Here is a 24673-nt window from a genome sequence, read left to right as displayed (position 1 = left end):
ACAATTACATATTTTAATCTCATAAATCAGCTTTTGAGTCCTTGTACTTGGTGCTATCTCTTTGCTGCTCTTAACAGGGCAAGAATTTCGATATCATCGATTCCCAATTCTGTAACAAGCTGATGTGGTGTTTTGCCTTCCATGTCTGGTTCTAGCGAATTAGCTCCCCTATAAAAAAAATATCATCACATAGAGAACATCAGTTGGACTTTTTATATATTACCTGAACAGTTTTGTGTCAAAACAGGTCACGGGTCGAACGGGGCAGATTTTTTAGATGTGTCAAACGTGTTGTCTAAATGGGTTAGGTCGGGTTGGGTCGAGACTCATTTCTTAAACTCGTAAAAATAATATTTTTAAAATCTCGTAAAGACCCGTTAAGACCTATTAAGGACCCGTTGGACCTTATATATATTTGTTAGGCTTCATATGGGTCTAAATTGGACCCATTCTTTAACCTTTTTTATAGGTTAAATACCTAACCCAATGGACCCATTTTTCATAATGGGTCCAAGTGCTGGGTATAGAAAAGTCTTTGCAAGTCAACTAGTATGGCTCGTACTAATAAACAACTTGTATCGACCCAAACCCATTTTACCACCCTCCAGCTTATAAATATCAGTAAACAAAATCATTACCTTCTAAGAAGTAACTTTGCAATTTCAAGTCTTTTTCTAATTATACAATGATGCAACGGCGTTTGAACCTTTGAATCAGACGCGTTAACATTTGCACCGTGCTGTAACAGCAACTCAACCATAGTACAGTCAGCATTTTGACAAGCAACGTGAAGTAACGAGCATCCGTTAAGAGATTCGTTAGTCAACGGGTCGTCAACTTCTCTTATCGAGGCAAAAGATCTCGAGGATTCATCCGTAGCGTAATCTTTTAAGTAGTCAAATTCATGGTCAACATTACTTTGGTCTTCAAAGTGCATGATTCGAGCTACTGATGAAGACGATGTATATGATGCGTGTCCATGCGCTGCGTTTACGTCTGCCGAACATAATGTGATTAATAGGTAAACTGCCTTTTTGTCATTAGCACGAACATTTTCCCATAATTGTTGTTCGAGTAAAATAAGGTGATGTGGGTCCGTTACTTTTTGAATAAATCGCCTTTCTGCATACTGCACCAGGATGAAACTTCACTATTTATCAGCAAGTAATAGTAAAACAGACTAATTTCATAAAAAAAGTAACTAACTTTGAACTTCGCTCGAATTTATATTTACTCACTGATAAAAAGATGTAAACTTTATAATTTCTATATTCTTGGAAAGATGCTAAATTTGATACAAGTAAGTAGTTAACTGAATTTAGATATGAAAAAGATCATATTTTTGGTTAGCCCAAATGGTGAAATTTAAATTTTAAGTCACTTTTAATAAATGCATTTTAAAAGTTGATAACCTTTTTATGATTTTGAATACAATATTACCAAGGGGTAATGATATTTCCACCACACTTTTTAACATATCCAACACAAGTATGCATTAATGGGTTGTACTGTACAACTTGTTATATGAGAAGGTAATTTACAAAATTACCTTTGCATGAATGAACTTCTCCTTTACTGATATATGATCATCAAAACTTGGCTTCCGACATGACTCTGCTGAGTTATCAGACTCCATTGATCTGCACCATAATCCAACGGTCAATAACAACTCAATAAACACAATATTTTTTTCCACAATTAAATTAATAAACCGCGATATAAGTAAACTTTATTACCTTGTAGTCAACAATTTCTCCCATATTGAATTAGCAAATACATTCCCAACTGTACGAAACAACGAAATAACAGAAGGTTCCCAAACCTTAACATCAAGTTCTAAAGATCGTACCTTCGATATATGAACACCAAGATTACGATGTACACCAGAACACTCGATACAAACAAGTATACCAAGATTTAAAGAAGCCCAATCGGGTTCAGGGGACCCACAATCAGCACATTTATTGTTACCAGCTACTTTTTTTAATGAATCAACAGGTCTTTCACTTTTAGCACCGTATTGTAATTGTTGTGAACTTCTACATACACGCATCATATTTCCAGAATTTCGATCCTTCTCAAATAAATCTTCAGATTCAATCGGTTCTTGAACAAATTGTTTTTCTCCAGAATTGGTTTCACATGTAGGACTGCTACATAAATGCTGCAAAAAAAAAAAAAAAAAAAAAAATTATAAAAACGAGATGATTCAACATTTTAATCTTAAATTTCTAATAAGAAACTTGAATAATTACTAAAATGCAGAAAATTTAGATATTAGACACATACCCTCTCAGGTGATTGCGAAGTTAATAAAGACGCTATTACTCCGTTTATTTTTTCTATCCAAATCAATTGTTCCAGTGAACTTTCTGCCTGCATATCAAATAAAAGACGTTTATGGACTAAAAATAAACTTTGGGTTACTTATGACATGTTTAGTCCATTGACCTGTTTCCTTAAAATCAAATACTTTTACTCGTTTGACCCATCAGACATTAAACATAGCAAAAAAAGCGCCCATTTTCTAATAAATGGGTCGAAATTGCCACCTCAGGTAATTGGGTTACTTTTGACATGTTTATCCCACTGACCCAATTCCTTTAAAGCCGATATTGTTGTTACTCTAACCAATCAATTGTTAAACATAACCAAAGGATTCATTTTCCAATAAATGGGTCAAAATTCCCACCTCAAGTAATTGGGTTACTATTGACATGTTTATTCCATTGACCCGTTTCCTTTAAAGCCAATATCTTTTTACTCGTTTGACCCATCAGACACTAAACATAACCAAAGCGATTCATTTTCCAATAAATGGTCGAAATTGCCATCTCAGGTAATTGTGTTACTTTTGACATGTTTATTCCATTGACCCGTTTCCTTTTAAGCCAATAATATCTTATTCATTTGATCCATCAGACATTAAGCATAACCCATCAGACATTTACTCATTTTTCAACAAATGGGTCAAAATTGCCACCGCCGGTTATTGGGTTACGCTTGACATGTTTATTCCATTGACTCGTTTCCTTTAAAGCCAATATCTTTTTACTAGTTTGACCCATCAGACAATAAATATAACGAAAGCGATTCATTTTCCAGTAAATGGGTCGAAATTGCCACCTCAGGTAAAGCCAAAGTATACTGTTTATCAACCATTTATGATCAAAGACAATATAAAAAACTCACCTGCAAAGTGTATATCTTTGTTGGCGAGATAATTCTAAAACAGAATCTGAGATCTGATTGTTCTGCATCAGGCTTTATTGTTGATGTAAGAAGGTTAACCGTATGACGCGTAACATCGTTTACGCCTCCATGATAATGCGACGATAGCCACCGACTCAGTAAACCGGGCCCACATTCAGAGGGATTATTTCTTTGTGCACCAGATCCCTGAAATTTATCTCAAACAATTAAATTTAGATTCTATAATGTAAACGGGAGACAATGGTATTTTGAAACGTTAATATATTTGACTTACAGAAGGTTTGGTCAACTGTTTGCGATAGTAATACAACATTCCTCGGTTATCAAGAACAAAAAATCTTCTTTTCCAGTCCCCTCTCAAATTCGAGGAGCGTTTTGATAAATATCCTTGTTTAATGTTTTGAACCTAAACTATTGAATCTTTAGACATTATAATGTAGAAAATTATAAATGTTTCAAAGGTGGTAAAATGAGCGGGTCGGATGAGTTTGGTAACAGGTCAAAATGAATAAGTTTTGGTATGTTTGAAACTGATCGGGTCGGGCTGGGTTGACTTTCAGTGCATAATTGTTAAGTTTCTGTAAATAAACTATAGAAAAAGTTACGTGATTGGTCCCTGTGGTTTACCACAGATTACGCGAGTGGTCACTGTACTATTTTTGACGTGATTGGTCACTGTGATTTGCACAAGTTACGCCGTTGGTCCCTATCACTAACGGTCGTTAAAAAAATTCGTTAACTCGTGACATTTGCAAAGCATGTGAGGGTAGATTAGTCATTTTGATAAACTATATATCAAATATGATTATATGAACACTAATTTTCTATGTTTTCAGTAAAAATATAATCTTTTGAATACACTTTGAATAACTTTTGACCCGTTTCCATTTGACCCGTTAGAGATAAAACACAAACATAAGATGGTAACAGAGTACCTTCCCCTCTGCAGCAGATTGCATAACCGATTGTATCATTTTATGCGAACTTCTTGAAGGTTGTTGCGTTAAATGGCCATTACTAACGGTAATATTACATAATAATTTATTTCCAAAATCAATGTGCTTTTTGTACTCTTGAATCCTTTCATTTAACGCCTGCTGTTCGGAAACATAGTTTTGTCTACACTTTTGCGCGTGTTCTAATACCTGTCGCATATACGGTTCCATTTGATGTAACAACTCGTATCCTTGTTTAAAATAACGAAGATGGGCGTCCATTGCCTCACCCACCGATTCCAAAAACTCAAATCTCTTTTTCGCCTCAACGTTCGACAAGGCACAAATCTGAAGTTATATTGTAAAAAGTCGTTATTGCCCTTCATAGTAAAGAATATAAATCTAGGTGGATATGAGTTTTTAAGTACCAGTTTGAAGCGAGCTTGCTCGAATATCATTCTCGCATGGTAAAGTTCCTGGAACGTCTCTCTACCAAATTAGAATCATAAATAACGATGATTACCTTGTACATGGCAAACGGGTCGGGTTGGGTCGAGACCTGAACCGGTTTTGGGTCAAAATGGGTCATTGGTCGAAGGGGTCAGAATTTTTAGACGGGTCGGGTCTAAATGAGACACCACATATACCTCTTCTGTTGCGTTAGCTACTTCATTCCGAGTACTTTTCCTCAACGATAAATACTTGTCACGTATCTGCACAAAAAAATGCAAATCTAATAACAAGTCATATATATAAAAACAATGATATGTACACACGTACGAGTAGCGATAAAGTATAAATTACCTGACTATAAACAGCATCAGCTTTATCGAAACGTTTCCTAGCTTCCTGCATCATACACAATTCATAACATAAAAGTTAAAAGTTGGTTTAAAAACCATATTTTATAAAATTTAAAGAGTATATCATGAAACCTTGATATCTTGAAGCTCAACAGTGGTGAACCGCAATAACCTTTCACTTAGTGTATTATCAATCTAAAAACGACAAGTGTGCAACATTAGAAAATGGAACGTTACGTGTGTTTGAGTGTTATCGTGGTAATATTAGTTGAAAAATCAAGACCTGAGATTGAAGATTTTCTTTGTATGTTGCAACTTCTCTCAAAATATTTGCGAATTTGATCATATCGGGGCCTCCAAATGCCAAAGAAATAGGATCGGGTCCACCACCAAAAGTTTCAAGGCAGCTTGAAAACGAGATATCCCTTTCATACGCTTCTCCAAGACCTTCTCTGTATGGTTTACATAATCAAGGTATTTGTTTTTAAACTAAGAAATTTTTATAAAATTACTGAAATAATAAACGTTTATGAATACTTACGTGTACTTTCGACAGCCTTTATAGAATTTCGAACCTCTTTCCCTCAACGTCTCTGCAATTTCTTCCAAACATTGGAGCTGCATTACACAAAATAATTTGTATAAATATATACACATTGTTTTGTTCACCCTGGATTTAAACTTGTAACCTGGACACCTCGATACCGCTAGGCATTTAGTGCATTACGCGAAATAATACATTTAACCGTATTTGAAAACATACAATAGATTGTTAAGATTTCACATAAGCATGGATAGACCTGTTGTCGAAACATTGGCGAATCTTCGAGTTTGGAGAAATACATGGTGTTTTTGTCTTGCTGCATTGATTCAAATTCTAAGCTTAGAGAGGCGAAAACACAATATCTTATTTGTCACAAGAAATTTGTAAAAATGGATACAAATAATTTAGCACGTGTAATATGATCCTGGGATGAATAACATGAAAGAAAAAGGAAAAACAAAATTTTGGTAGGTACCATAAATGAGGGAAAATAGGGAGGATGAGAACAGCGAGTTTTCATATTTGCCATTGAAGTCTCCGTTGTTTGCTGTATTTGCTTTGGGGAAAAAAAAAACACAAAAAATGTAATTTCAACTTAAGGGTTTATATATATTTGGGCTATGAATATGGTTGTCTTTTGTGGTGGACTGGTGGACACCAAAAACTACTAGTAGTATAACAAAGCTTTAGATCAGATCACATATATAAATAATGATGTCAGCCCAAAAAAAAAATATTATTCCTAACATTTTTTTTATAGATTTAAGATATTACTCAAAACTAGTGAAATGACCCGTGGAACCACGAGTTTGTTTAAACGAAACAGTTTAATGATATGTTTTAGGTATTAAGTGAACGTAAATGCTAAAGTTATTTAGTTTAATGACCCACGGAACCACAGAGTCCGACTAAGAAACTCGTTAGCTGAACATTTCATCAAACACCTAAAATACATATTAAACAATCCATATTCAATCATAAGAGATAATATTGGTTGTTATTTTATTTTAAAAGTGTAAATTAAAATATAAATTTAGAATTGGTTTCTTTCTGTCTAGCTTTTATACTTTCTCGTACTCAATTCAAAATAATTAATTAAAATAATTCAAAATTATTAAATTTTAATAATTAAAATAATTATTAATAAGATTTAATAATAATAATTAATTAATAATATTTAATTTTAATTCAAAATTATTTAGATTAATGACATCACCCACCATGCTTAGATTTTTTTCTTTTCCTTTTTGATTTTTTCTTAACAAATGAATTAGCCTAATAATGATATCATCATTATAGCATTTTAATATTAACTATAGATAACCACGCAGTCTTGCCTGATGTGATGACCCAGAAATTTCTGACCAAATTTAAACTTTATCTTTAAATGATTTAATGTTTTCGACAAGATAAGCAAAGTCTGTAATGTTGAGTCTCAAAGTTTTGGAACTATATTCACGTAATCAATTATTCTTTGACTGTTCTCGAAGATTCACGAACAATATATATAACTTAATGTGCATATATATATATATATATATATATATATATATATATATATATATATATATATATATATATATGATTTCAAGTTATTTAGTAAACGATTTTAACATTCGATTATTGATTCGATTAATATTTAGATAAGTTAACTAAAACGTTTAAGATGAACCAGTAAAACACTAATTTGCTACAGTATTTTCGAATTGCTACAGTACCCGAAAAGCTACAGTGTTTTCGAAAATCACTATTTGCTACAGTAAAAAAAACTTTGCTACAATAAAACACTATTTCAAAAAGAAAATGTATATATTATATATATATTAACAAATAGCGAGACGATGATTTATAGAAGTAAATGACCAAAACACTCGAAAGTTTAAGATATACTTTGAGTAGTATAGTTTATGAATAACTTAAGGCTATATTTTGACAAAGGTACGTGACACGAAACGTAAAATGCAAGTTTTCTAAATGTACGAAAGAACGTTCGAAAAACCAGAACCGGGACATAAGTCGAATGATGACGTACGACTTATCGGAACTAAAATTACAAATCAACTATACACGTGAATTTAATATAATATATAATTAATTATATAAATTATATATATATTATATATATTATATATTAATATGTCGACAAGCTAAAAGTTAAACAAGATGTGAGCTGGAAAATGTTCCCATGCGATCGCATGGGAAATGGTCATGAAGACCATGCGATCGCATGGCAGTAGAATTCAGACCACAAGTATAAAAGCTCGACTTCTGATTCAGTTTGCACACATCTTTCTATCTCTCTCGTATTATTATTATTATTATTATTATTATTATTATTATTATTATTATTATTATTATTATTATTATTATTATTATTATTATTATTATTATTATTATTATTATTATTATTATTATTATTATTATTATTAATAAGATTAATATTATTATTAATCTTATTATTATTAGTATTATTAATTAGTATTATACATAAAATACTATGACGAGATCATGAGCGTGTCACTTTCAAAATGGGTTTCGAGCGGGATAGAGCTAAGGAAATTATGGGTTATAATTTTGGAGGTTATGGGTAATATTCGCAAGTCAAACCTAGTGTTTATCATCTCCGTTACGTCTACATACTTTCCTACAATATTGAATCTCAATATTGATACGTAAGCACTCATATTTTATCTTTTATATATTAATTGTGTATCCATGTCTAGTGCTCGAGTATATATATTTATACATGCTTGTATGCTAAATTTCGTCGTTAAACAGTTATGATGAATCACGAAGTAAATACATATATTACTGATAAAATGTATATGATATGCATGTTTTTGAAAAGCTGGCAAAAAATCAATAACTTTTCATTTAGATATCGAATAGTTTCGATGAATGGATTAAAAGATATGATCAACTGAATTATGATTGACGTTAATTGAAATTGCTTTTGAATCTGCAATTAAGATTTTAATAACTTGTTTACAAGATTGATAAAATGGATTTTTAAATATTACCAGCCGAGTAAATGAAATCTTATATAAGGCACGTCTCGTTTTGTTAAACTATTGTCAAAATTGACTTTTTGAAACAACTTTGGATAACTTTTGTGTGTCGATCTCGAGCATTAGGATTGTGATACACTATGACCTGACCTAGCTTAATAGACATTTATTGACCAACATATGTTCTCTAGGTTGAGATCTACGGTTATTTGGTAATCCGAGTTTCAGTCACATTTTGGTGAACGACTTTATATGCTGCTAAGGTGAGTTTCATTTGCTCCCTTTTTAAATGCTTTTGCAATATATATTTTTGGGCTGAGAATACATGCAATTTATTTTAAACAATGGACACAAGTACATACTAAATTCTATACTGAGTTTGAACCGAAAATCCCTTAGCTTTGGTAACTAGTAACTGCCGGTTATAAGAACTGGTGGGCGCGAGTAGTAGTATATAGATCCATAGGGCTTGACATCCCCGTCTGTTCCAGGTATAGAAACCCTAGCCTGAACTATAAAACAGACGTATGCTATTTGAGTTTAGTACACGTTGGTTTGCGTGTATTGTACATGTTGGTTGCATGTATGTTAAAACAGGGGTACTTATTATAATGTTAAAGTTTAGTTAACTGGGCGCTCAATCTTGTAGAATATTTTGATAAACGTTTCTGGATGAAACAACTGAAATCTTGTGATGCACCTTTATATACAGATTATGCAAAACACTAAAACTATGAACTCACCAACCTTTGTGTTGAAACTTGTTAGCATGTTTATTCTCAGGTTCCCTAGAAGTCTTCCGCTGTTTGCTTATATGTTAGACAGCTATGTGCATGGAGTCTTACATGGCATATTTTTCAAGGAAACGTTGCATTCACCAAATCATCACCATGTATCTTATTTTGATTGCATTGTCAACGGAAGTACTATTGTAAACTATTATATTACGGTGATTGTCTATATGTAAAAATCATCAGATGTCGAAAACCTTTGATTTAAATATTCATTTATGGTGTACCTTTTCAAAAGAATGCAATATTTACAAAATGTATCATATAGAGGTCAAATACCTCGCAATGAAATCGATGAATGACGTGTTCGTCCATATGGATTTGGAGCGATCGTCACACCTGAGTGGTTACCTAAGCACACCACCCGAGTTCAATTCCTGACTAAGTCATATTGTTTAAAAAATGAGTGTAACTAGAGGGTGCGCATATGATGTTTCGCGAGATGTATATAAAATACTATTAAATTTTTGCAGGAAAATACTATTAAATACGATACAATTTTACACAAGATATTTATTTATTTAGAAAACGGATATACTTAAACCTTGCTACAACACTTATAGGCAGTGTACCTAATCGTACAGTAGTGTAGTTTTTAGTAAGTCCGGTTCGTTCCACAGGGAATCTTTTTAAACAAAGCTTAATTATTAGTTTACTTTTATAGAAATACAAATATATATATAAGTAATATTATTATTATAAAGGGGGATTTTTACCGTTTAATGACCGGTTTGTCGATTTTAAAACTTTAGTCGCAGTTAAAACCTAATGTAAAATATTAAATAAATAAAAGACTTAATTTAAAGCGTAAAATAAATAACGATAATGAAATTGCAATAAATAAAAGTGCGATAAAATAAAATTGCGATAATTAAAAAGTACGATAATTAAAAGTGCGATTAAATAACAATAAATAAAAGTGCGATAATTAGAAGTGCAATTAAATATAAAATAAAGGAAATTAAATATGAAATAAAAGAATTATGCTTATTTAAACTTCCGTAATCATGATGTTTGACGTGTTGATTTTAGTTTTATGCCCATGGGTTAATTGTCCTTTGTCCTGGATTATTTAATATGTCCATACGGATTTGTCCATAATAGTCCATCAGTCATAAATATAAAGAGCGAAAGCCTTCGTCAAATTATTCTTATTCCCGAAGTCAAATATTCCAACTAATTGGGGATTCGAATTGTAACAAGGTTTTAATACTTTGTTTAATGAATACACCAGGTTATCGACTGTGTGTAAACCAAGGTTTTACTACTTTGTTAACAATTACACCAATTACCCTTGAATGTAATTCACCCCTGTTTCAACAAGTTTATTAACTATTAATCCAGTTCCGTATCCGGTAAAATGAATAATTATTGGTATTTATAGATATCCCGCCCACCGTACCCAGTCAAGCGTATGTGGTTATATATAAATACGTCAAATTATAAGTTTGTATATTAAATTAACAAGGTATTGTTTAGTTAATATAAAACCCATTAATAGCCCATAGTCTAATTTCCACAAGTGTCGTTCTTTTGTCCAAACCCCAATTATGGTACAAAGCCCAATTACCCAATTTTAGTAATTAGCCCAACATCATGATTACTTCGGATTAAATAAGCATAATAATAACTTAGCTACGAGACATTAATATAAAAAGGTTGAACATAACTTACAATGATTAAAAATAGCGTAGCGTTACACGGACAGAATTTCGACTTACACCCTTACAACATTTGCTAACATACCCTTATTATTAGGATTAAAATTAAAATTAAAATTAAAATTAAAATATAAATATAAATATATACGATATAGATAGAGAGATGGATATTTTTGGTGAATTTTTACGATCAGAATGCGCGAGCTTTATAGGGAGTTTCAGAAATTGGGGCTCCGAGACTCGCGGCCAATTTTGCCTTCAAACTCCGCGAGTCGCGGAGTTTACTTTTACAGCTCACCCATGTTTGGAGTCTTTCTTGCCGACGATTTATTTTATATATATAATATATATATATAATTAATATAATTAATTATATATTATATTATATTTATATACATAGTTAACTTGTAATTTTTAGTCCGTTGCGTCGAGCGTTAAGAGTTGACTCTGGTCCCGGTTCGGGATTTTCGAACGTCCTTGCGTACAATTTAATATCTTGTACTTTGCGTTTTGAATCTTGTACTCTTGTAATTTCGAGACGTTTCTTATCAATAATTTAAATCTCTTTGATTGTCTTTTGTACTTTTGAGCTTTTTGGTCGTTTGCGTCTTCAATTCGTCGAATCTGTCTTTTGTCTTCACCTTTTATTATTTAAACGAATCTCACTTGTAAATAGAACAATTGCAACTAAAAGTTTGTCTTTCTTGAGGAATAATGCTATGAAATATATGTTCGTTTTTAGCATTATCAGCATAATGCGCAACTCACCTTGTACCAGGTCTCACGTTCCGGGGGGCTTGATTACCGGAGTTTTTACCCTCTATGGAGAAGCCAATGTGCTCGTTCATATGAGGGTTCCTCGCTTACCCAATTAAATAGTAATAGTAATGAGATATATATATATATATATATATATATATATATATATATATATATATATATATATATATATATATATATATATATATATATATATTTTTTTTTTTTTTTTTTTTTTTTTTGAAACGGAGAAAGCAATAATGTTGTTCTGTAAGTAAGAGTGTTAATTGTGTGAGGCCATGACCAACGGATCTTCGGTCCAGCGGTACCGCGGTTACACTTGTGTACTCGCAGGGCTAGAGGTCTCGGGTTCGAACCTCGTCACCCGCTCTAGGAATTGAAATATATTCCTTGAAGGTGGCCCAAAGGGAAGGTTTTACCGACCAGCTCCGGGACTAAGATCCGGCCCACCTGTAGGGATGACATCGGGTCGGGTTTGGTCGGGTATAGGCAATACCATACCCAAACCCGATTAAGAAACTCATTCCCAAATCCGGTACCATACCCGGCGGGTAACCATTAACTAATTAACTGTCGGGTAACGGATTTTCCCACGGATAATCGGGTAACCATTTAATTTAAATCAAATTAAATTAAATGTTAAAGAATTTACAAACTACATTACTAATTGAGATTAAAATGTTAAAAAATTAAATGTTAAAGAATCTTGCTGTGCAGCTTGTTCATAGTAGCATCCAAGGATTAATCTCAGTTACATGTCTGTACTCGGATGTAATGTATGCATGTTTTTCTTGTTCATTTTGGTGGGCCTTATGAAGTGGGCTAATAGGATAAAAGCTCAGGTTGGTATTTGTTTGTAACTTTCAGTGTAATATATTGAATAAACTAATCGGGTATATGGGTCGGGCATACGGGTCGGATATATGAATTTTTATTTAAAACCAAACCCGAACCCGAACCTGCGGAAAAAAGTAAACCTATACCCATACCCGACCCTAAACCCGTATACCCGAACCAAATCCTAACCAATAATATCGGGTTTCGGGTTTGCCCATCGAGTACGGGTATTTTTTGCCATCCCTACGGCCACCTGCCCCTCGGGATGGTTTAAGGGTCGGATCCTCAGAGTGTGGTTCGGGTTTCCTGCCCGAAAGCGCGTGTGTGTGTGCAAATGATGAGTGTCGTTGAAATAAATGATACGCTGATGCAAGCTTGCCTCTCAAAAAAAAAAAAAAAAAAAATTGTGTGAGGCCATGTGTATTGTATAGATTTTGTCTGAGTTAAAGGTGTTGTTCTGATGAACCGTTCGAGTTATGTTTCAACAATAAACGCATCGAACCAAACTTCATCATCACAATGGCGTTGACAATATTAAAACACGATATGAAAACTTAAGCACCAAAAGAAGTTACCATCTCCAATCACAATCTATAAACTACCCAAAAGTTGGTCCCCTAGTTTAAATTTCACATTCTCTTCAGGAACAGGTTCTAATAACACCACACAGTATGTAACACAAAGCCGAGACATTACAGTTACAAAATTCTTCAAAATCTAAGTAAAAGGTACGAAAGACAACAGCCTGAAATATAATGGTATGATTTATCCCCAGAACCTACTAAATAAACCCGTTTTGTCTTTCTTCATCCTGTTCTCAATCGATGGGAACTCAATTGAATTATAGGCAAGATCCAGAACAATCGGATTGCAGGGAACTGCTTGGAAACCTGGCTGGTAAGCTGCGATACGAGGAGGTACCTTCGTACTTGATTCACCAACTGCGGACTCGTAAGAATCCAATTTCTCTATCAGAAACTTTTCCGGCTGCAAATTCAGATTCTATCATGTAAGTTCACCTAGTCAAGTGACAGTGTTGCAGAACTCGGAATTACTTGGAGAGTACTCGGTTTTTGCAACTCGGTCAAACTTGGGATTACTCGGAAAATCGGCCAAAACTCGAAATTACTCAGAAAATCGGTCAAAACTCAGTCAAAATCGGTCAAAGTCAAACTTGGTCAACATCCGAGTACTCCCAAGTTGCTGACTACTCTGTAAAAAGTCCCAACCGAGTACTCCCTGAGTAACGATATTTGCAACCGTGTCAAGTGGCATATAAATTGATAAAGTGTTTTGACACCGAATCATATCTCTAAAATACCCCTAATCCTTTTTAGTAATAAGCTCAAGTGGAAAATAGGAAAGATTTGAATAAAAATTTGTTAAAAACATAAATTGTTTCGCAACTTACCGCCAATCCGTTGTTATCAGCCGACATGCTTTAGTTTTAAAAACAATCTCAAGTACTTGTGTTTATAGTATATTAAGGTTTTCTTTTTTTAAAAAAAATGACAAAAGTTAACAAACCATTTTCAGTGAGAGAAACGATAGAAGAAATATTCGTTACCTTCTTATCACTCCCAGATATAGATACAGTTGAAATCTTTTTCGATAGATCCTCTGGAGCCTTCTCATGCTCCATAATCCCCATTGCATGTTCAATACAACTATTGGATCTACAGTTGTTATACAATGTCTCCAATTCTTTAATCAATACCTGTCACAAGAAAAATTTACATACCATTAAGCTAAAAAAATTCCCTTGCAAAAACTTTTTGTTAGTTTGAGTTACAAAATAAACACCTGATCAGGGTTAACCGCACTGCGATATTTCTTTAGGGCATTTTCAGACAGTGAGCAAGCAAGAGAAAACAATGAATATGCTTTTGTCCTCTTCCCAGCCGAACTATAAGACTTGGCCAAGAAAAAGCACCTGCAACAGAATATGGATGAAAAATGTTAGTTAGAAGAAGTTGCCAATTCAACTACTACTATATATTAGACACAATGTCATAGATTTACAAAAAAAAAAAAAACACACACACACAATGTCATCCAAACCTTTCTGCTCGGAAGGTCAAGGTTTTGACTTCACATTCTTCAGCTAATGCTACTTCCTCCTGTTTTCTGTCTCGTCCAGAAGTCAATAAATCAGAAAGATCTGATGTATTCTGTCATCAACAATGACAAAATCTAGTCAGCAGCATACAAGTGGTAATTAACATCAAATTGAGATGCAAAGCATCTTTAGACATTAAGGGAGTGTGTGAACTAGTATTTGGAACAAGTAAATAGACTTGAAATGATTAATTAAACTCTAAAATGTAATATGTAAAGGATAATGGTTAGATATGTAGGGTGTTTCTACTGTTAGAAGTCATAATGAGATAATCAGCTTGTTGTAGCTAGTATGAATCTGATTACTAACCACTAACTGATCAGATAATTAGAACCAGTATTTGTTTATTCAAGTATTATAAGCTGATTATTACCACTACAAGTTGTAATAATAAGAAAATCAGCTCAAAATGCAAGTCCAAACACCCCATAACTAAAACATTATAGTTGTGTACCTGTAGAAGAAGATCGAATAATCTCACAAGCTCTTCAGGCTTTGTGACTTTCTCATTTTTATCATCACGGGCCTTGCTAAGTTTACTCTTAGCTATGCTAACCAACAGCTGGTTGCGTTCAATGGTCTGTTGCAATAGTACAGCACCTATAGCTTTATCAAGCCCACTCAAATCATCCTTTATGTTTTCAGAATTACCAGCGGTGGCCTAAAAGAAACATAATCAAAAATCAATATAGCTCTCTTTCAAAAGAAATATGAAATTCATAATGGCTTATGTAATTATCAGTTGATTCAACTATAAATAAATAAGCTTTGACTAAATTATTAATTACAACATACCAAGTCATTGCGAATGAAGCCACGGGCTTCATGATAAGCAGAAAAGATTTTGTCAAAAACGGCAAGTGTTTTCTCAGCAGAAAGAGTGCCTTCCATTCGAGCATGAAGCTCTTTCTCCAATTCCTGAGCTGAAATCATGAATCGTGTAAAGTACACCAGCATAAGTACTCGGTGAAGTGATTAAATACATTTACAACAAAACACACAAGCATATCAGCATGTCGTTAAAGAAAAGGATCAACATGTAGTTAGAACCAATCAACCAAACTACTTCATATCACAACCTTGAAGTGAGATTCAAGCTTCCAACATGGCAAGCATTCAAAATCAGATGTTCTGAAATTAGGCATATTATAACCAACTAAAGTTTTTCTGATCATAAACGAGCATACATATTCCAGAACCATTTACAGCCGACCTCGGTGCTACAAAGATTGATAACTAACCTTTCAATATGGACACCCGAGTCTTTGCATTTGATATTGGAAATCTATGACCAAGCCAGTGAAATTCGGTCATGGATGCGGCCTGCTGAGTTCTAGCTTCAGCCATCACAGCCTGAAATGTAAAATTAAGAACTTTGTAAATCTCAATACTTAAATAAAAAAAAAAATCGTAGTCTTGACATGTAACTTTGGTAACTTCATTGATAGTTGGTCAAGTCTGTAGAGCTTTATGAATTATTTCTACCTCCAATTTAGCTTTAAAAAGGTCCAGTGCAGGTCCTTCAATTTCCCCAATGTGAACAAGTTCAGAAGCTTTTAAATTTGACTCGCCGATTTTGTGCAAACAGTAGCGTATACTTGGTTCTAGTTCCTCAACCCGCTCACGGCACAAAACTTGATTGTCAAGATCTCCATATTTTCCAAGTTCCTCATAGACAACCCTGTTTATATCACATGCCATAATAAAAAAAATATGAAATATGAATAGAGAAACACAGATATCACACTTTAGGGATATTAGTGACACATCATATGATGACTTGCCTGGCACTTTTGAAGCTCTTCAATGCAACATCCCAATTTTGGTCTTGTTCAAATAATAAGTTTCCTTTCATGTATGAGGCATAAGCCTGAAAATTAAACCAACTTGCTAGTCAAAAAGGGAAAGATTTTAGTTATTCATAGGTGAAAATAACCTTCCTAGAAACATACCTCAGCTTCTAGGGATGTTCTAGAATCTCCCTTGATAGCACATAATTCTGCAAAAAGTGTGGCCCACTTTACTGCTTTACGCAACCTACCAATCAGATAGCTTCGTTGGCGTGCATTTGGACCATCAGGCAGCTGTCTTTTCTCCATGGCATGGCTCCATGCTCTTTCTGCAGTATACAGAACTAGATGGAGAAACCTGTTGCAGGCCCAAAATGCTGTTAGCTCAGAACTATACACCTTAATAGATAATTTGATAGCTTAAAGTTACAACTTACAACTTTTGTCTGTCTAGGTACACACATGATGGTGAAACCTTTTATCAACCCCAGAACAAGAAAATATATTATAGCAAAATAATAATGAAATGCATCAAACAGATTTGGACCAAACTAGAGAATAATCCGGTGTATTGTTGATATGGTTGACAAATGATATCCAAAAAGAATAATTAAACTTACCATTGTCACTTACTTATACAGAGCATATTAATGCGGTATTGGGTAAAACAACATTTATTTACGATATGTCCAAAGTTAACGGGATGCAATCAGTTATTGCTTGAAGAACCTAGTCTACATTATCATTTCATGTCCAGGCGCTTGACCTTAGAACCTACATTAATTCCGTATCTTTTCTTTCATTTGTAATCTTATTTTCTAGATCAGTAAAGGGATAAACGACAACCAAACCCACAAGTCCGCAACCTCTAATGCCTTACCACATGCAATGCAGGCTAGTTACCGTTATATCTTACTATCCAATTAAGTTCAAAAACATAAACTCAATTTCAACAAGCACAATTCATGATGATAACCGATTCAACTTTAACAACACACGATTCAAACGACAGCTGCGAATTACAAATCAACATACCTAACTTCAGTAACAGTAGACACAGTTATAGATCGTTTAGTATACTTGGCACGCCCATGCGTAAACTTCAACGACTTATACAATCTCCTTAACCGAGCAGTACAATATCTCCTACAATCACAAATCCAAACATAATTCAAATCCTAACATAATTCACACTCACAAACCCTATACCAAAACCTAAAATCAATACACATAATTCTAACATTACCGATATCTAGTGTAATCCCCAAACCGCAATCCATGTTGCATCTGCGCTGATTTTAATAACTGCAACACTGCACGCACAACATTTTTAACAATTGATATTGATATAATAATAATAATAATAATAAATTACTCTGATTTAACAATCGATATTAATATTAATGTATATATTAATTCAAATTAATTACGTTCAATAGAATAAGCAACACAGGTGTATAGGTTATTTTAAAATAATTACATTTAATTGAATGATCGATACAAGTAAATAAGTTAATTGGAACTAAATTACGTTCAATTGAGTAATCGGTATAAGTGTATGAGTCAACTAACCTACTTGCGTATAATGCGTGGGTGTGTGTATATATGTATATGTTCGTATATATGTATATGTGATTGTGATCACTAAAAGACTAACCGTTAATTGAAAACTTTGGATTGGAATTGATCTGATCGTCAATTTCCATGGATGATACGTCAGATTTTTCCGTCGCCATTTCAAATTCAGATATCTCCGGCGGCTACTTTGGGTATTTTGTGACGGAATGTTGTGCTTTGAGTTTGAGCTCTCTAAGATGCGCCTGGTGGGTGGTGCTCACTTGGTAAAATAAGTCGGAGTCGGGCTAGCCGAATACCCGGATTGAAGAACAAATTTGCAGTATTTTGTTGTTCTTTTCTACTCAGTATATTTTATTTTCGTTTAAAGCAAAAAATAGGTTACAAACTTACACAAATGTATCGACGTGGTCCACAAACTCATTTCCGTCCTACTGTCACCTACAAACTTTCAACAAGTGTACCAATGTAAACAAAAACTTTCAAAAAGTGTACTAATGTAAACAAAAATGACTTGCTACCGGCTAAATTGGTCAAAATTAACACGTGTCGTTCGTGGATTGGAGCTTAATTCTTAAAAAAAAAAAAAATTTATCAGGTCAAAATTAGTATGTAACAGGTTAAAACACAAAAATGTTGATATTAGCACATTTTTTCAAAGTTTGTAGGCGACAGTAGGACAGAAATGGGTTTGTGGGCGACACCGATACACTTGTGTAAGTTTGTAGTCTATTTTTGGCTTTAACCCTTTTATTTTTATAGATGAGATGAAATATGGATGGATAAATATGGATTTAGTATCTAATAATAATAACTACGGAGTATATTGTATAATTGTATAATTATCTTTAAATGGTCTATTAATCGAGTCAACAACAATCGTTAATTTATTGATAATTTGGGTGTCGCTTTCAGTCTAAATTCATGGCGGCTCACACTTATTTTAACATACTTATTGGCCGTAAGTCCATTTGTTTTTTTTTTTTTGAACGACAATTTATATTAAAAACTCGAAGCAATACAAAAGTTCGCACAAGATGCTATACAAAAGATACCGAGCTAGAATCCTATGCTAATATCTACGCCGCACAAAATGAACCTCAAAATGAAATTACAAAGCACATACACGAGGATTATGTAACCAATCGAACCACTCGATCTTTTTAGATTTACATCTTTTCGCGACCCATTCGTAACTCTTAACTTGAATATCATTTAAGGCACCGGCGGAGACCAACACAATTTTTCGAACACCTTTTGATTCCTATTTTTTCAAATGAGATATGTGCTAATCCACACCATTGCTTGCCAAATATTCTCACCCACTTTTGAACATTGTAGAGGAAGGTTACCACTTAGCATATTGTCGATATCATGTTGTGATGAGTCAATGCCCCACCAATTTAGGACTTTAACCCAAACTTCACGAACTTTATCACACGAAAACAAAGCATGGTTAACCGTCTCCACAACCTTATCGCATAGAGGACAGAGGACCGAATGAAGATCAATCCCGCGTTTGTCAAGTTCGACTAGCACGGGCAATCTATTCCGCCTTGCCCTCCATAAGAACACACCCACTTTAATCGGGGCAAAATTATTCCTTTGAGTAGCAACATTCGAAGCACTAGGAGGAAAGCATTTGACCATAACTTGTTTTGTAAGAGACTTAGTTGAAAAGATACCTGATCTACAAAGGTTCCAAGACCAAGTATCATTCTTGTCGATCACTAACCGGACTGTCGAAACCATTCCTTCCAATTCGGACAGCTCACCCAACGTCCTCCCTGTTACATCACGAACCCACGACCATCTTGGAATACTCTAGCCCCCGTCCCAAATAACACGATCCGCCACCGATGCTTTTATATTTGTCTCTAACCGCACCAACCTTTTGAAAACATCTTTAAGAGGTTTGTCTTTGATCCACACGTCTTCCCAGAATGATGTATTATTCCCATTACCGAGCACTCTTGAAAATGACTTGGAGAAATCAACACCAAAGCTATCTATCTCAAACCCTGTTTTCACAATTTTACTCCAAATAAAATTATGATTAGAACGCAAAAAAGAGTTATCCCCACCCAAAAACAATGAATCCGAAGCCCCATGAATGCTTTTAATGACTTTAACCCACAAGGAGGTGGGTTCGGTAAGAAACCTCCACCACCACTTGCCGATTAAAGCCAAGTTTTTACAATTAAGAGAACCCACATTAAGACCGTCATCCGCATAAGGTCGGATAACATCGTCCCATTTAACCCACGAGATTTTTGACTCGTTTCCCGACCCACCCCACCCAAAAAAAATTTCTTCTCACACACTCGAGTTTTTTGAGCACGCTAGGCGGGGCACGGAAGAGCGAAAAGTAATACAAAGGCAAACTATTTAAGACCGAATTCACGAGTGTTAAACGTCCACCAAAAGACATCGCATGTGCTTTCCAATCCGACAACCTTTTTTCAAACTTGTCAATAACCGGTTTTCAACTAGCAAGTTTGTTCATTTTGGCACCAATAGGCAAACCGAGATAGACAAAGGGGAAAGTGCCGACCTTGCACCCAAAGAGATTGGCCATGAATTCGACCTCATTCTTATCGACACCCACACCATACAAGTTGCTTTTGTTGTAGTTAACCTTTAATCCGGAACACAATTCGAAGCATTTTAGGAGTTTCATAAGATCTCAACATTAACCAAACTCCAAGAACAAAAAAAGATAGTGTCATCCGCATATTGTAAATGGAAAATTGGGATTTTATTATTACCAATTTCAACCCCACTATAGAGACTATTCACCACCGCCGATTTTGTTAACCAATTAAGACCTCTGCCGCAATAATGAAAAGGAAAGGTGAAAGAGGATCGCCTTGCCTAACACCTCTCCCTAATTTGAATTCTTTTGTCGGGGAACCATTAACTAGGACCGAAATAGAGGCCGTTTTTAAACACGAAGAAATCCATCCGCTCCATTTATCACCAAACCCCATAAAGCCCATCATGTCATCCAAAAATTCCCAACTAAGGCAATCAAATGCCTTTTCAAAATCAACTTTGAATAACATGCTCTTCACACGATTATTTTTCAAAAATTCAAAGCATTCATTTGCGATAGGAGCACTATCCATTATGTTCCTACCTCGAATAAACGCACTTTGTTCAAATCCTACAAGATTCGGTATCACCTTCCTAATCCTCAAAGAGAGCAACTTCGCAATGATTTTATAATAGCTTCCGATCAAACTAATTGGTCTATACTCATGTAAACTTACCGGATCCGCCTTCTTGGGAACAAGAGTGATGAAGGATGCATTACACCCCTCTGAGATTTCGCCCGTTGACCAAAACCAATTAACCGCCGCTACTAAGTCTTCTCGAATTCTGGCCCAATTTTTTTTGAAAAAACGCATGTTAAAACCATCCTGGCCGGGTGCTTTGTTACTCGCACATTCATTTATCTCCCCCCAAATTTCTTCTTCCGAGAACATTACCTCCAGTCCACTTGCTTCAGCCTCTGTTAACCGAAACCTACCCCCAGCTTCTGATTGTCGAACACCATTTGAAGCAGAGGGTCTGTTTGCATAAATACTGTCGAGCCCACCCAAGTCCACAGGCCCAGCAGAGGGGTCTGCTGGCCCACCAGCGACGTCAGGCCCACATGGAACCAAACCCCCCATGAATCTTGGCATACCCACTGTATTATTGGGAAAAAAAAAAATTAAAGTGAGAAAAAACATGTTCTTTTATCACCACCGGGTCCTCGAACCATACATCGTCTAGCATAATCCCACGAAAATTGCATTTGTTATATTTCCTTGGAATTGAGACATGAAAATATTTTGAATTTTCATCCCCATCGAGGGTCCATTTAACTCTCGCCTTTTGTTTTAACATTCCCACTTTGATGTTTTCTTTTTCAACCCCCCATTTGTAAGCAACCTCTTTATTAATGTCCACCCTAATAACCACATTAGGAGTCTTTCTGGCTTCAACTTCAACGACATGAAAACTATTTGTCTCATCGGCAACTAGAGCATCTTGAACTTTATCGACTTGATTATCATAAAACGGGTGACCCACAATTACAATCCTATTTCTAATAACCGGTAGATCGAGAGGAAAAGAATAGTTTAACCAATTGCCATCAATGAGCAATGTTTTCATCTCGTTTACCAATGGCGGGTCTACACTATGATGAGTGGGGTTCCATGACCCCACTAGTCTGAAATTTTCTTTAATGAAGTGCTTTTCAGATTGTACATAACACCACTATAGTTTACTACAGGACCCCATATAGTTGTAGGATTTATAGTTTTTTTTTTTAGGTAAACAACCATTAAAGTACCATTCAATTATAATTAGTCGTAAAATTTTTTTTTTGGACCCATTGGGTTTTGATCCTGGATTCGCCACTGTCGTTTACCCATATGGTTCTCTTTGAGAAACGCTCATCATCTAAGTCCACTTCAATGATATTGTGGACATGCTTGACACAATCGGTTTTGATGAACGCAAACGAAGATCCCACATTACCAAGGTTCGAAGTAGAACTAGCCAAAGATATAACTTCACAAACTAAAGACGCCACCTTAGTAGAGTTGCAATAACAGGCATGTATTCGACGGCAATAAAAAAATCTTTAATTAATTATCACATCTATTTTCTTAAAATGAACGATTAATTTGGTCATCTAAAAATGAATAGATGACAGCAGATTTGGGTTCGGTGACAACTTTTTCATCACTTAAAAATCCATGTCGATAAACTAAAACCTGTCTAGCAGATGGCTGAACAAAAAGCCCAACTCTTGGATAGTAAGTTTGTGGTCACGTAATATATCGGTAGACTAGAAAAAAAAAAAAAAAAAAAAAAAAAAAAAGTCAGGCAACCACATATTTATACAACTTCTTATAATTAATGCAGCCTAAAATTTTTAGTGAGGAACAAGAAAAAACCGTACAACCAACCCTAATTTACAGCCTTACAGGTAAAGCTCCCAAAAATTTTGAGGGTTATTTTATCAGTTACGTAACATTATGAGTTGATTTTTTGATTCTCCGTAGATAAATATTACTGATCGAATGTGTGTGTGTGTGTGTGTGTGTGTGTGTGTGTTTAACCCTATCGAACAAAACATACAACCAGAAGCTACTATACTTGCATAACACTACGAGGTACTGTATTTAAGTCATACGGAGTACAATATTTCTTATTTTAATCAAAATCAATTTTAAGTTATGCAATTTTGGCAATATCAAGATTTCAAGAGCTCGACATAGAACAAGATTTGTTGTTCTGAGTTAGATGTTAAAGTTAAATAATTATACCTTGATTATTTGTATGCAGGCTCCGGAGATGGTGGAAACGAAAAAAAACGGTCAGATTTGCACACAACAATTAGATGTTCCAGAGTTGATCCACCGTATACAATCTATGCCAGTGAAAGAAGCTGCTCGCACGAGTGTGTTGTCCAAATCTTGGCTACACGCTTGGTCAACTATTCCTAATCTCAGGTTTCGTCCATTTGAAGAGCGTTTAAGCAATGAACAAATGAAAAAGTACATTACCTTGATTTGTTTCACTCTAAAAAGGTATCTTCGTTACAACATACCAATCACAAGCTATGAACTTGAATTCAGCATCCAAGACAAACAATGTGTTTCCCTTATTTACAAATATGTCCAGATATTAGTTCCCAAAACTTGTCTTACGGATCTTAATCTTAAATTGAACTTTGAGAAGGTTACTTTTTCATTTACTTTGCCAGATGAGACATTCTCCGGTGAAAACCTGAATAGAATAAGCATATCTAGTGTTAACGTTGATAACGAAATAACCGGTTCCCTTTTAGTTATTGGTAGCAATCCTTTGATCAGTTGTTTGAATCTAAGAGTACTGGAGTTGCAGAATGTGTACATAAGCGAAGACGTACTTCATAAACTGCTCTCAACATGTACTTTACTTGAGAAAATTAATCTGGAATTTGTCATAAACTCAAAGATGACAATCAAGGTTAATAATCTTCCTTATCTATGCAAGTTGAAAGTAAGTGTTGATAATAAGGATACTGTTTTGGAAATTTACGATCTCCCAAGTCTTCACTCTCTTTATTACCGCGACCTATCTTCTGTAACGAAGTCTATAGTGTTCCAAACACATACATTAGGAAACCTGAGGGAATTAATCTGGAGATATGTGACAATAGACGATTACTTATTAGACACTATCAGTTCCAAGTTTCCGTTTCTTGAGAGCTTGACACTTGAAAGGGTACGTTGCAGCTTAGGTCATGTGGATATTACATGCGTTTCCTTGAAGAGTTTGGTTATAGATATGTCTTCAGACATGCAAATCGACATACAAGTCTACGCTCCAAAATTACAAAGCTTCCATTACGAAGGTAGACAAGTACCAGGTCTTCAGACATGCAAATCGATCAGTCGTTCTTTCTTAAGATGAGGGAAATACTCAATTTACCAAGCAAGTTTAACATTGAAATAGATTATTTCACTTCTGGTTATTGGAGAGTACCATTCAACATTAATGATGTGATAAGCATGGTCCCTATTGTTCCTGCTACAAATGTTGAAAAACTCTCCTTTTGGTTTATAGCAGAT

At 34.6% G+C, this 24673-nt stretch overlaps 4 protein-coding genes across 4 annotated transcripts; all 4 read right to left on the bottom strand.

The window, feature by feature from the left end:
• Positions 1 to 53: 53 nt before the first annotated feature.
• On the bottom strand, positions 54 to 5817 carry LOC139866922 (ADP-ribosylation factor GTPase-activating protein AGD1-like). Its single transcript, XM_071855219.1, has 15 exons — positions 5752 to 5817; positions 5493 to 5569; positions 5235 to 5403; positions 5084 to 5146; positions 4953 to 4997; positions 4796 to 4861; positions 4577 to 4624; positions 4149 to 4496; positions 3488 to 3619; positions 3193 to 3399; positions 2290 to 2376; positions 1737 to 2164; positions 1550 to 1640; positions 639 to 1129; positions 54 to 168 (listed from the first exon to the last, which is right to left on the bottom strand). Exons 1-15 carry the CDS (start codon positions 5815 to 5817, stop codon positions 54 to 56), a joined length of 2433 nt encoding a protein of 810 aa, XP_071711320.1.
• A 7319-nt stretch (positions 5818 to 13136) lies between these two features.
• On the bottom strand, positions 13137 to 18330 carry LOC139866142 (uncharacterized). Its single transcript, XM_071854275.1, has 13 exons — positions 18139 to 18330; positions 17728 to 17794; positions 17517 to 17627; positions 16644 to 16839; positions 16476 to 16561; positions 16177 to 16372; positions 15933 to 16044; positions 15487 to 15614; positions 15146 to 15352; positions 14634 to 14743; positions 14376 to 14505; positions 14140 to 14289; positions 13137 to 13559 (listed from the first exon to the last, which is right to left on the bottom strand). The coding sequence occupies exons 1-13, from the start codon at positions 18215 to 18217 to the stop codon at positions 13338 to 13340; spliced, it is 1794 nt and encodes a 597-aa protein (XP_071710376.1). The 5' UTR covers positions 18218 to 18330; the 3' UTR covers positions 13137 to 13337.
• A 998-nt stretch (positions 18331 to 19328) lies between these two features.
• LOC139867949 (uncharacterized) lies at positions 19329 to 19808 on the bottom strand. Its single transcript, XM_071856292.1, has one exon. It carries the CDS (start codon positions 19806 to 19808, stop codon positions 19329 to 19331), a length of 480 nt encoding a protein of 159 aa, XP_071712393.1.
• A 72-nt stretch (positions 19809 to 19880) lies between these two features.
• Positions 19881 to 22220, bottom strand: LOC139867948 (uncharacterized). The gene is made up of 3 exons (XM_071856290.1): positions 21857 to 22220; positions 20875 to 21750; positions 19881 to 20077 (listed from the first exon to the last, which is right to left on the bottom strand). Exons 1-3 carry the CDS (start codon positions 22218 to 22220, stop codon positions 19881 to 19883), a joined length of 1437 nt encoding a protein of 478 aa, XP_071712391.1.
• Positions 22221 to 24673: the final 2453 nt, after the last annotated feature.

Source organism: Rutidosis leptorrhynchoides, chromosome 9, assembly GCF_046630445.1.
Source record: "Rutidosis leptorrhynchoides isolate AG116_Rl617_1_P2 chromosome 9, CSIRO_AGI_Rlap_v1, whole genome shotgun sequence".
In the NCBI taxonomy this organism is placed as follows: domain Eukaryota; kingdom Viridiplantae; phylum Streptophyta; class Magnoliopsida; order Asterales; family Asteraceae; genus Rutidosis; species Rutidosis leptorrhynchoides.
The sequence above is the reverse complement of the archived record's forward strand: the minus strand, read 5'-3'. Positions and strand labels throughout refer to the sequence as shown.